Source organism: Vicugna pacos, chromosome 4 (assembly GCF_048564905.1).
Source record: "Vicugna pacos chromosome 4, VicPac4, whole genome shotgun sequence".
NCBI lineage: Eukaryota > Metazoa > Chordata > Mammalia > Artiodactyla > Camelidae > Vicugna > Vicugna pacos.
This window is the reverse complement of record NC_132990.1, coordinates 49,443,773-49,456,058: the sequence shown is the minus strand read 5'-3', so window position 1 is coordinate 49,456,058 and position 12,286 is coordinate 49,443,773. Positions and strand designations below refer to the sequence as shown.

General features: G+C 50.0%; 1 protein-coding gene across 6 annotated transcripts in view; it reads right to left on the bottom strand.

The window, feature by feature from the left end:
- Positions 1-566: 566 nt before the first annotated feature.
- FRMPD1 (FERM and PDZ domain containing 1) overlaps positions 567-12,286 on the bottom strand; it is a 119,670-nt gene continuing 107,950 nt past the window's right edge. For all 6 annotated transcript variants that reach the window (XM_072959754.1, XM_072959755.1, XM_072959756.1 and 3 more), the window contains 6 exons: positions 11,644-11,770; positions 11,402-11,497; positions 9,477-9,659; positions 8,517-8,664; positions 5,567-6,355; positions 567-3,156 (listed from right to left, as the gene is read on the bottom strand). In XM_072959754.1, coding sequence (XP_072815855.1) covers positions 776-3,156; positions 5,567-6,355; positions 8,517-8,664; positions 9,477-9,659; positions 11,402-11,497; positions 11,644-11,770 — 3,724 coding nt within the window. In that variant the 3' untranslated portion in view covers positions 567-775. The remainder of the gene's footprint in view (positions 3,157-5,566; positions 6,356-8,516; positions 8,665-9,476; positions 9,660-11,401; positions 11,498-11,643; positions 11,771-12,286) is intronic.

Below are 12,286 nucleotides of genomic sequence, written 5' to 3'. Positions count from 1 at the left end.
TATTCTTAAAAAGGCAAATCTAGTCCAGGGCTTCAGTGTTTGCCTTTTTAGATAGGTAAAACGGATAGAAGGTGCAGGATTCAGGAAGTGCAGTCCATGTTAGAGAAAGCACAGAGCACACATAGGGGCAGGGGAGCAAGACATGCAACTAAGGAGCTTACTGCCACCTAGTGGCAACCTATGCTTGTCTCAGCGAGGTCGCCAAGAATACCAGACATCCAGGTGCAGGAGCTGCAAACCAAAACTTGTGAAGGGTAGAATCTATCAAATATCACATGTACTTACTCCTGTTTTCGAAGTTTATTTTCAAATCAGTGTGATATGAGAAGTCAAGACTGTTTTTCAGTGACCTCACCTTATCCCCTCATCCCTGCTTTTTTGGGACAGTTTGTGACTTCCTCTTGCTTCCACACGCTCAGGGTATGCTCCTCCTAGGGTACACACATTACTGATGGCAATCTGCATATCTGTACCCACCCACAGGGGTTGTGAACATCCTGACCGGGCGCAGGGACTTGTCTTACTCATCTTTATGAATAAACTCCTAGCACAGGGCCTGGCCCAGAGTAGGTATCCAGTGAATGTTTATTGAACAAATACGAGTGAATGCTTTTGACCCGAACTTATCATCACTGTGTGATTCAGGCAAAGATTAAGCAGCAGTTTATTTGAATGCTCTAAATAGTAAACATTTGAGAGGGGTGGGTGGAGGAATGGCAGGGGCTTCTCAGGGAAGTGTCCAGGGCAGGGCAGGGAGTCTGGGCAACTGGCCTGCTCACAAGGCAGTGGACGCCCGGAACTTCTGGGTCAAACAGAACACGGCGGCCGTAAGGGCCGTGCACTGACGGGCCAAGAGTTTCACACTCAGGTCGTGGTAGCCTCTCTCGCAGGTCAGCTTAGCGGCCTCCACAAACTGGTGATAGGTATACACCACATCCCTCAGGTTCCCCGCCGCTTCCCTGTGCCGGGTGGAGCAGCGACTGCAGTCTGTGAACTGGAAGCATAGGCCGGCCAGCTGAACCAAGTGCTGGAAGGTGTCGCGTATGGCATCCTGCATCTCGTCGGGGGACTGGTCCATCCTGATCACGTGCTGACAGCTCGACAGGAGCTTTTGGGAGCCCAAGCAGAGGCGGCTCCGGCTTTCAGAAAAGTGCCAGGTGCACTTCTCGGGGGGGTGTTTATTTCCATTTCCCCAGGAAGCTTCTAAGATGTCCTGTAATTCCAGCAAGCTCTCCATGAGTTGAATGAAGCCCTCAGGGTTGCTGGCAGGGGCAGCTTTCAGCTGTCTCAGAGCCCGGGAGCAGTACTCCGGCCAGATGTGGCTGTTCCTCAACAGGGGCTCTGTGCTGCAGCTGTGGGCCCGGGTGGGTCTCCGGGGCAGGGCCAGCCGGCTTCCGGGTGAGGGCGGTGAGGTGAGGGGGACTGTGGGGTACGCTTCCAAGTCCCTGTCTTCCTCCTCTGTCTCCGGCTGCAGGCCACGGAAGCACGTGGCATAGGAGAGCTGGCAGCTGCACTGCTCCATCCCAATCCTGGGGGCCACTGTCTCATTCACGCCTGCAAACCCCGAAGACGTGGCCAACCTGAGACTGGCAGAAACTTTAGGATGGCTTTCTGGGGCAAAGCACAGGAAAGACTTCTCAGCGGGAAGGCAGATGCTAGGGCTTTTGTCTTTGCTTTCTGGCAGCGAACAATGGCTTGAACCTTCTAAGTAGGGCTCCTCTTGGGGACACGGTAGTGGCTCTGGCAGACAAGGCCCTGGATTCAAACAGACCTGCTGGGGAGTGTCCTGAGGGTCAGTGTCTTTCCCTGTCACATGGTTAAGTGGCTCTGCCTTGACCTGCTCCAGAGGGAAGGCTGATGGAATGGTCTGGTCCCTAAGCAAGTAACCTGAGTTTAAATCCAGCTCTGCCGGTTTTTGTTCATGGGCCTGACGGGCTTGGCCTGGGGTTTCTCTGCTGTGTCCTTGGGGGTCTGTGGGGGAATGTGGTGGGGTCTGCTCAGTCCCTGTTACAGGAGTCTCCAAGGAGAGGGAGGCTATTTTTTCACCTGCTGGGGGACTGACACCAGTAGTCTGTAGAACAGCATTTGGCACGTCACCCTTGGGGTCACCCGAATCCTTCCCAGACTCATCATGAAATAAACTGGTGCCATTTTCGTCTGTAACTTCTCTATCATGTTCCAGAGAGAGCTGTCCTTGATGTTCGTCCTTTGTAGGGAAAGAAGCCATCTTCTCTTCTGAATTTATCCCACTTTCACCACTTCTAGGCCTGTCTCGAGGAGACAACAAAGGCTCTGTGTCCTGGGGGGCAGGTTCTTGCATATGATGTGTAAATGGGTATCCCCATCCTGTTTCCAGCTGGACTCCTCCCAGCTCTCGTGTGTCTCCCCGAGAGACATCATGTGGCCCTGGGCTGATGGTCAGGCAGACTCTGTCTGGGTTTGGGTCAGCATCGGAGAGGCAGGGGGTGCTGTTCCCAAGCTCCATGGCGAGTTCTCTGGGGGCACGGCCAACAGAGTTTTGAAATGTAGATAAGGTTTGGGAAGGCCCTTCCTGAGCAGTATCTGGACCAGATGATCCTGGGTTGTGACAGTGAGGGGTGTTTCCTGGGGAACTGGCAACTGTGGTGGTCAGAGGGGCAATCCCAGAATTCTCTTTGTGGTTGGGGTCAATCCGGAGGCGAATGGCAGAAATAGAAGACACTCGAGAGTCGATGACTGACTTGGTTTCCATGGTCTCAGGCTCCATCTCCATGGCCCGGGAGGCTGGGTTTTTGCTCTGAGTCTCCCTCAGGGGAGCCAGCAGTCCCAGGGCCTTGGTCTCCAGGAGTCCAGGCTCACCTTGCACATCCTGTAGAGAGGACACAGTTGGGGAGGGTGCACTGAGGGCCAGGTAGGGCTCTCGATTGTAGTAGCAAACGTCTTCCACACTCTTCAGGGAGGCTGATGGCACCAGGGGAAATGAAACCTGACAGGTGTAGTCAGTCTGTAGGAAAGACCTTCTTTTCCTCAGGGTCTTGGCATACTTCTTCACTCCCCCTCTTCTGCTTGGCTCTCTCCCATCTGGCCCAGGATTCAAGCTGCCCTCGGGGCTGCAAGTGTTGCCCTTATTCTGCAAGCTTGTGGCACTGGGTTCTGCAGCAGAAGCTGCTCCAGGTCCTGAGAATCAACAAAGGAAAAAGTACATGAAAAGCAGGAAAAAAGGAACTCAGAGATCTTGGGCTCAGGACTCAGGGTTGCCTGGGTTCAAATCCCGGCAGAGCTGCGTCACCTTGGGCATGTTAAATCTTGATCTCCTCAATCTGAAAGATGATGATGATCATTGTGGCAGACAAGTTTTTATTCTTGTTTGCCCAAGATCCATTGCCTTGTCTTTTGGTTACAGTACCCCAACTTCCTTTCAGGGAATGACATCTCCCCAGTGGTTACAGTCTGCTGGACTTATTAACGAAGAGATCCAATCCATGTCAGCCAAGTGGTCAGATTTATGACCTAGGAAGTCAATCACAACATTTCCTAGAATTTCAAACTCAAACATACTGATTAAAAAAAAAAGGAGAGCCCATTCTTTGCAGCCACAGTATCCTGACAGTACAAAGAGGAATCCTGCTACTTAGCCTCCTGGTCTGGTTGCTGCCTGTGTCTGAACCCGGTCTTCACCTCTGCTGGCAATTCTCTAAGCTATTTTATATCCTTCTGACACTTTCTCTTTGTGTGTATGTTAACCCTAGTTATTCAGTACCAGTGGTGCCAATCAGCACTGCTATGCTGGTTAGATGACTTAGTACATATCCAGTTCCTGGAACAAGGTCTGTGCCTAATGGGTGTTCACTAAAGGGAGCTGCCACAGCTGCTGGTATTATCATCACTATATGTGTGATGGTTCCAAAGGAGCTTTCATTTGATAAAAAAGTGGCTATGACTCTCAGTCACTGGTGTGAGGGGTCTGGTGCATAACAGGGCTGATCTTTCTGAGAGAAGAAACACTTTTGTGGTGCAGTCCCGGGAAGCAGCCAAAAGGAATTAGGATCATAGCCTAGCACTTGAGAATCAGAGGGCTCTTAGACTCAGATCAGTTTTTTTCCAACCTGGCTGTACCTTATTAAAAATCTGATCAAGTCCTAGGCTGCTCCTCACACCTCCTGAATCAGAATCTGTGAGCGTGCAATCAAGAAATTTATAGATTTAAGCCAGGTTACTTAGGTGATTCTGATGCCTCGCTAAATTTTGAAGCTGCTGTCCTAGGCCACCTTCAGCCACTGACCAAGGGTGTTTCTCAAGCCACAAACGGAGTGGCTCCCACAGTGAATCAGGGGCCAGGCTAGACCCCAGGCTCAAGAGTCCCAGGTCTGGGCTGTCTCCACAGCACCTCATTGGCTCGTTGCAAAAACAGGAGTGTCCAGTGTGGACCTTATATCCTTGACTGGACTATCATAAAGAAAGGCCTTGACTAATGATCAGCTGCACCCCCATTTTGCTCTCAGCACAAAGGCTGGCCCAGCAGGGCAAGACTGGTGGCATGGATTGCAGTTGGCTGGGTTCTCTGGGGAGCAGGGCACAATCTGGCCATGGGTTTCTACTTAGGGGCACAGTCAGTTAATGAATTCAGGGTAGATAGTGGAGAATTCATTCATTCATTTGGGAACAAATGCCAGGCACTCTGTGCCAGAACACAGAGATGAGTGTGAATGCACAGTTCCTGCACTCAAAGGAGTTTTCGGCTTAGTAAAGGAGAGAAACATCAACATAAAAGTTCCACAAATAAATATGCAATTACAGGCAGTGCTAAGTGCCAGGCAGGAAGCACTCACAGTGGTGCAAGGCATGTGACAGGAATGGGGACACCTGCCTTAGTCTTGGTGGTCTGTTTAATATTCCCAGAAGTGAGTTTCCCGGTGGGGCCAGATGGATGAATGGGCATCAGCAGCCAAAGATCAGGGTGAGGAATGTTTCAGGTGGAAAGAGCAGCATGTGCAAAGGCCAGAGGTAGGAAAGAGCTGGGCACAATTAAAGAATGGCAAGGAGGCCTGTGTGGCAGGAATGCAGGGAGAAGGCTCAGGGGAAGGACAGTGACAGGCAGAGGCCATGTCACAGAGGAATCTGGAAGAAATATGACCAATGGATCCCCTGCCCTCTTATGTCAGAGACCCTTAAGGGCCACCAACAGCCTGTCAGTTAGGTTCTCCTTGCTTCAAGGCCTCATTTAATGTAGCTTCAGGGTCAGTAATGACACGACCCCCTCCCTCTGCTGGGCACCCATTAAACCCTTTTCTTTCTGTGTAAATTTTGTCCATCTCACAAAGCCTGGCCCAGGTGCCACCTCTCCTGGGAAGCCTTCCCTGATTCCCACCGTTGAATTAATGCCTCTTTTTTCTGCTTGCCCACAGTTCTCTGAACCTCCTTTGTAGCCCTGACTTAAAGTCACGACGCGTGTAATTTGGTCCACTGAGCCCAGGCAGCCCTCCACAGGAGAGGACAAGGACCCTGCTTTACTCATGTGTCTTCCTTCAATCCTGGTTCTTGCTCCCGGTGGGCACCGGGAAGCTGCCCGCACAGTACACAGGCTCACCTGAGAGGGTGTCTGGGGGTGTGAGCTTGTCAGCTGCATCATAGTATTCCTCATCCGAACTGCCATCCTCCAAGGCCAGGGCTTCCAGAGTGGAGCTGGGCTGTGCCTCAGTCCCGCCCCGCTGGTCCCAGGATGCCACGCCCCCGCCCTGGCGGGAGGCTGCGCTGTCTGAGCTGTCAATCAGGCGGCTGGCCGGGGTGACACTGGAGCGCAGGCTATAGTAGTCAGTCCGGCTGTCCTCGTACAGCCTGGGGTCCAGCCTGACTGTGCTCAGTTCTGGTCCCCAGCTGAAGGTCTCAGGAGCGGGACTCTCAGAAAACTCTGCCTTCTGGCACTGAGGGTTGGCTTGCTGGGTCAGGTCCAGGAGACAGAGGAGGCCACTGGTTTCCATCCTGCTCCTGTCCTCTTGGCTGTCAGAATCAAGACTCTCTGGGAAGCCTGGTGAGCCCAGGTGGAAGAAGCCAGACCTGCCGGAGGAGCAGGCGTCCAGGTCGTCCTCTTCCAGGGCATCCATGGACTCGCTTGAGCCGCTGGTCCTGCAGCCTCGGCTCTCAGTGTTGGCCGAGTCAGACGCCTCGGACTCAGCACTGTCTGTCATGCTGTTGGTCCCACAAGTGCTAGGGCCTTTCCTGGCCACCTCTGGCGTGGTGCTGTCCTCAGGAGGCTGCTCCTCCTCTCCAAGTGTCCTGCAGGGGCCCAGCTTCAGCAGGCGTCTGTCAGAGAGAGGCTCCAGCACGCAGTCCACTTCAGAGGACTCCTCAGAGTCACTGCACGCCCTGGATTCGTAGCCTGCAACCCCGGAGACACCAAGAGTTACAAGACAGTATTCGGGGAATGTCAGATGCTTACGTGTCCTCTGGCTCCCACTCTGCCTGCTCTCCCAGCTTCCAGATAAGAGAACTGAGGTCCAAAAGGGTGACAGGCCCAGATCATGCTGCACTGACACAGGATCCAGATTCCATGTTCTCCACACAATATCAAGTCTCCTATCCCATGTCTATCTGAGCCACCTAAAGGAGACAGGGTTACATCCATCTCCAAGGAGAGCTATCTGTTCACGGAAATGTGTGGGTATTTAGTTGGATTTCACTTTGCTGTGGGCAGCATCACCCAGATTTGCTAAGCCCCTCCTAAAAAACTCAGCTCTGTCCTGACTGGGCATCAAAATCAGATAAGAGAATCATATTTTTTAAAAAATAAAACAGATCCTTGGATCTAGCCCTGATGTACTAAGTCTAATATTTAGGGAGTGGGGCCTGAGAATCTTTATTTTTAGTGACATTATGGGGGATTCTGGGGCTGCTAGGCTGGCATCATTCTGAAGCCTGGCCTAGGGACCTACTGGTGCTACAGAGCTTTTAGGAACATGAGAAGCCTCCACCAGTGGTACTCGAGAAGGATTCATGGCGAGAGGGTAGGGGGACAGGTCTCCAATCTCTCCTGCACCATTAGCCTGCAGGCATGATCTTCCTAAAAACTCTCTGATCACATCACAGAGATTAAACCCTTTGATGGTTTCTTTTGCCTACAGGGAAGAGCCTGAGCTCTCCTACTAAGGTTAGGACTTCTCCCAGGATGGCCCTGATCCCTCAGCAGCCTGGTCACCCTCCCCCAGGATGGCCTTGATCCCTCGGCAGCCTGGTCACCCCCTCCCCCAGGATGGCCCTGATCCCTCAGCAGCCTGGTCACCCTCCCCCAGGATGGCCCTGACCCCTCAGCAGCCTGGTCACCCTCCCCCAGGATGGCCCTGACCCCTCAGGAGCCTGGTCACCTGCTGCAGCCTTCCCGCGCTCCAGCCACTACAGAGAGCTTCTCACAGATCACGACCTTCCTTCCCTTTTGTGTCACGCCTCCACTGTGTCCCCTCTGCTTCAAATGATCTCTCCTCCCTTCCTTGCCTGGTTAACTCCAGCATGTTCTTCACTGCCCATCTCAAATACCTCCGCTCCGGAGGCCCCCTCTGACCACAGCCGCCTGCCCTGGCAGAGGCCGCGCCCCGCGCTAGGCCTCCACAGCAGCCCGCTCCCCTGGGCGCTGTCTCCCTGACCAGACTCCCGGGTATCAGCCCTTGTTCATAAATTGTGTTAAAGACAAAGGTAACAAATACATAAGACTCAACACTTCCAATTATTTCACTTTAGTTTACTGTCATCTACTCTCTTGAGGTTGCTTGCGCCTATGTTATCCATCTGGAGGAAACGCCCACATGGCGGAGTGCCGCTCCCCTCACCTCCACGTTCAGGGACAGCACGTCCGTAGCTTGAAGTTAGCCATGGTGGGAGTGTTTATACCATGGAAGTAGGCAACTGCTTTAAATTAGGGTTCTGGTTTGTTTTGCTTTTTCCCTGCAGAGACAGTTGTTAGATATTTTTCAGTAAACCATTGGGACAGCACTGCATCAGTAGTGCTGAAGCAAAAGCCTGGTAGAACTGGGGAGATGGCCTGGTAAAACATTCCCCTCATCCGGCCTCCTGCTTCATTCCTTACATCATATGATTCTGAGTCCCTTCTACCTCCATGTACCTCTTTCTTCTAAACATGTAAGGTTGACAAGTTTTATCATAATTCAAGAGAATGCAAAAGAGTACATAGGTATGGGATGAGAAGCTAGGTCATCTGGACTTTCTGAACAAATATGTGGCATCTCATTTTCCTGGCAAAGAAAGATAAAATACAGTGGATCTTAGAGATGATTTTAGGAAATACTACAGGGAATCAGAGATCTTGAATACATGCCTTTGCTTTAGGGGACTCTCAGGTACAAAGAAACTTATCTATTTAGGATTTTGGAAAGGTCAACTGTTTACCAGGAAATAGATGGAGAAAAGGCTCTCATCCACCTGAGTGGAAGCCTCAGCTCCACTCAATGCACCACGTCCTTTTGGACTGCCCCGACCTACAGGGCAGTGATGTGAGCCTGTCCCTACTGGGGCATGTCCCGGTGCCTCACCTTCTTCAGCAGATACCCGGTGCACCTGTTGTTTGTTTCCCGGCCAGAGGAAAATGGAGGTAACTGGGTCGACAAACAGCCTGTAGTACCCAGAAATCAGGCAGGCTAGGTCTTTTGCACTGTTGGATTCCAGCAGCAAAGTCAGAACCTTTGAAGATAAAGAGAGCTCTTATGATTATAAAGGGCTAAGAGATAGTCTGAAGACTGGCAGCAAGGCCATGTGAGGCCAATAAAAGTTTCCAGGAAAATCCAGTAATGGTCCACAGGCAAGCCCCCTGGTGTCTCATATTCTCACTTACAAGACTTGAAATGAGTGAGCACGTGTGGACACACACACAACTATACATGTATGCACACGTACTCACACATGCACGGTGGGTTCCTCCCGTCAAATCTCCACAGGGTCTTCTGACCCTCTTCCCTCAACCTCAGCCCCCTATCCCAACCACCCAACCCTGCTCATTCATACAACAGGGCCCCTCCAAGATCTGACCTAGAAGAGGGAAAGGAGCAGGAGTCAGTGGAGAAGGAGGGAGTCGGGGATAAGAAGAAGGAAGCACCATCCCTGAGCATGTTGGGATTAAATCGAAGAAAGCCAGGACAAATGGAGACATTCCAGAGAGGCTCAGTAAGTACCCTTCATCATTTACCCATTTTCATTGCTGCCACTCAAAATCTTGGGCAGCCAGTCTGGTCCCATGCATGTGACAAACCCTCTGGTGCTTTCATCTAAGCTTCTGAACCCATCAGGAAAGTACATAGCTCAGCTCACCTTTTCCTAGGACCTGCCTAGGAAAATGCATCCTGCTCATCATTTTCCCTTTGATGGGACAGGATGGATGATTCAGTCTCTTAAGCAATGTTGGCCTTGTTAATGTCTAAACTCATATAAACTACCCTAGAATAATTTAGCCCCAGATTCCAGAAGCTGGATTCAAAAATCTCTTCCCTGTGTGTTACCTTGATGTCCTGAAGATACACTTTGACCACGCTCACTTTCTCAGACTCTTCCATCAGTTCTATACGGCTGATGCTTGCAAACTCTGCCAACGTGGACATGATGTTGAGTTTGCTATTGATAATTTGGCTAATGCCATACTTGGCTCCAACCAGAAGGGCAATACAGGATTCTCTATCCTGTAACTGCAGAAGAGTGAATGGGGAGTTAGTTTCCATTCATGAGCTCATGAAAATACACTGCACATGTGATGTGATACTCTCTCTGCAAACTCCTTGATTCCTACTTCAGGTCCTCACCACCACTCCCCTAGACTATCAAGTTAGGCAACAACCTAAGCTGGGCCTCATCTACAGAGAAATTAAGTATAAATGTATCTCCCATAAGACCCTTCACAATAGAGAATCAACCCACAGGACTGTTAACCTATTCCGTAAACACAACCTGTACTTTCACAACTATGTGCCTGTGCTCATGCTATGCCCTCCTTTTGGAATCCCTTGCCTGCCAACATTACCTACTGAAACACCGAACCTTCTTTAAAAGCTTCCATCAAAACCTACTGCCTACAGAAAACATCTGCCTGATCTGTCTCCTCAAACCAGAAGAGTCCTTTTCCTCTGCGTTGTTCCCACACCACTTCGTCTGTACTTCTCTGATAGCACTGAACTAGGGCTTTTATCATTTGTATTCCAGTCTCATGTTCCACGTGAAGGTCCCTGACAACAGGGTCTGCATGTACCTACATGTGTAACCCCCAGTGCCCAGCAAGCACCCTGAGCCAGTTCACTGTGGCTGGTTTCTTCTTCCATTACCAGTTCTTTCCTTAGGGAGGAAAGGTAAAGAGGGACTGGGGGTGAGAACTAGACAGTTGGCAGAGGGCAGGTTTAACCCTTGAGAAAAGTGGGATGTTTTTCTTGTACCATCAAGTTTTCCTTTCCATGATCGAGTCTCTTTTTCACCCTTTAGTCATCTACTTGTACAAAGACTCAATGTATTTCTCCTTCCCCTAACTATGTGATGCTCTTCCTTTCTCTCGAAACATTGATTCTCTTTTTCCATGTACATTGGTAGGTTTGCAGTCTTATGAAATTGACCCACTGCTGTAAACGACTGAGCAGCACACCAAATCCACTGAAAGGAGCGTTGCTATTATTTTTTTTTAAAAAAAGTCTCTAACTGCTAAATTGTCTGGCTTTGTGCTGGAGAGCTCTGGGGCTGACTGAGGGGTCTGAGAGCTCCCTTAAGCCACACCCCCAATCACTGACTGCTGCAAAGCACAATGCTCTAGGCCCAGGCTCCAAAAAGCAAGCCAGAGGAGGAATGGGTAACAGAGCAGAGGGCTCTTTTTTTCTCTTTTCCCTTCTTAAGCCCACCCCTCACTTCCTCCTTTCTAAACAATCAGGGCCTGGCAGTTAGTCTAACATTCTTCTCTTTCCTTCATGATTTCCAGTTTCTCCTCTTCACCTTCATAACACCCAAAGCTCCAGGGTAAACTGCTTATGGTGTGCTGCCCTCAGAATGCCTTTCCTTTGGACTGAAATCTGGCCAAATTCAACCTTCTCACCTTTCCTTCATCCCTTCTCCTTCCACACTCAATCTGAAGCCAGCAGTGGTGGCCTTCAAACCCCCCAGCAATGGCCCTGTGCCTCTCGTGGCTTTGCTCTGTCTTGCTGGGTGCCCTGTTTCAGTATCTGAGGGTGGGAGTCATGTCTTATTCAGCTCTGCCTCCCCTAGTATCCGTTAGAGGGCTGGCACCAAGGAACAGCATGATGGACACTCCCCGATGGCATAATATTTATTTTCCCAAACAAGTTCTAGTACATGACAGAATCATCAGGGATTCTAGGCTAAACGATATACTGATCTTCAGAGGACCTCTAGCGTCCCTTATAAGAGCAGGACCCGATAGTTCTTTACTACATACCATTAAAGTAGCATTAAAGATTTTCCCACCATACGTCTTGAGTTCTCCAAGGATCTGTAGATAATTTAAACGTAGCTGGGCAGCAGAAATAAGTTGCTTAAATTAGGGAGAAAGAAAAAAAGAAAAAGACCGTTGAAGTCAGAGTTATTCATTTGCCTAAAATGCAGGCAGTGTTGAAAATTCTTTCCCTGAGGTTTTACAACAAACAGCTACGTGGTCAGCAGGGGCCATGGTTACATTACCTTCTGTCGGGGTTCCAGCAAATTCTGGTTCCTCTTCATGTGGAAGCTAATGGCTTTCTTGATGTCTTTTCCTTTCATGTTCCGTAGTAAAGTTGGAGATATAAAGTTCTCTATTCCCCAGTCCTTCCTGCCATGAGATATTGGAGACAAGGAGTCCCATTTTTACAGTGCACTTGACTCTAATGAAGGACATAATTACACTTGACTCAGTACTTAGTGTTCTGAGAATACTGCAATTATGACCCTCTTTCTCAACAGGAAAAAATACACACACAGCTGGTTTTGTGGAGCATGTGTAAATATATTTATGGTGTGCATTAGTATAAAATACAAACACACACACACACACACACACACACACACACACACTGTCTCTCTCCACAAAAACCAGCCATTCAGGAATTAAACCCCATGATCATTCTAGAAGCTCCCTATTCATCACACATGGACAGCCCACTCACATGGGGCAACGCACAGACAGCACCTGTCAGTTCCTGAGGCCATGCTTCAGGATGGTGCCAGCCTAACAGCCTCAAAGTCTCTCAACAAACTAGTTAAAAGCACAGAGTCTCAGATCCTACTCCCAAGAGATCTGACCCAGTATATCAGGGGTAAGGCCAAGGATTTTTTTATTTTTTAAAAA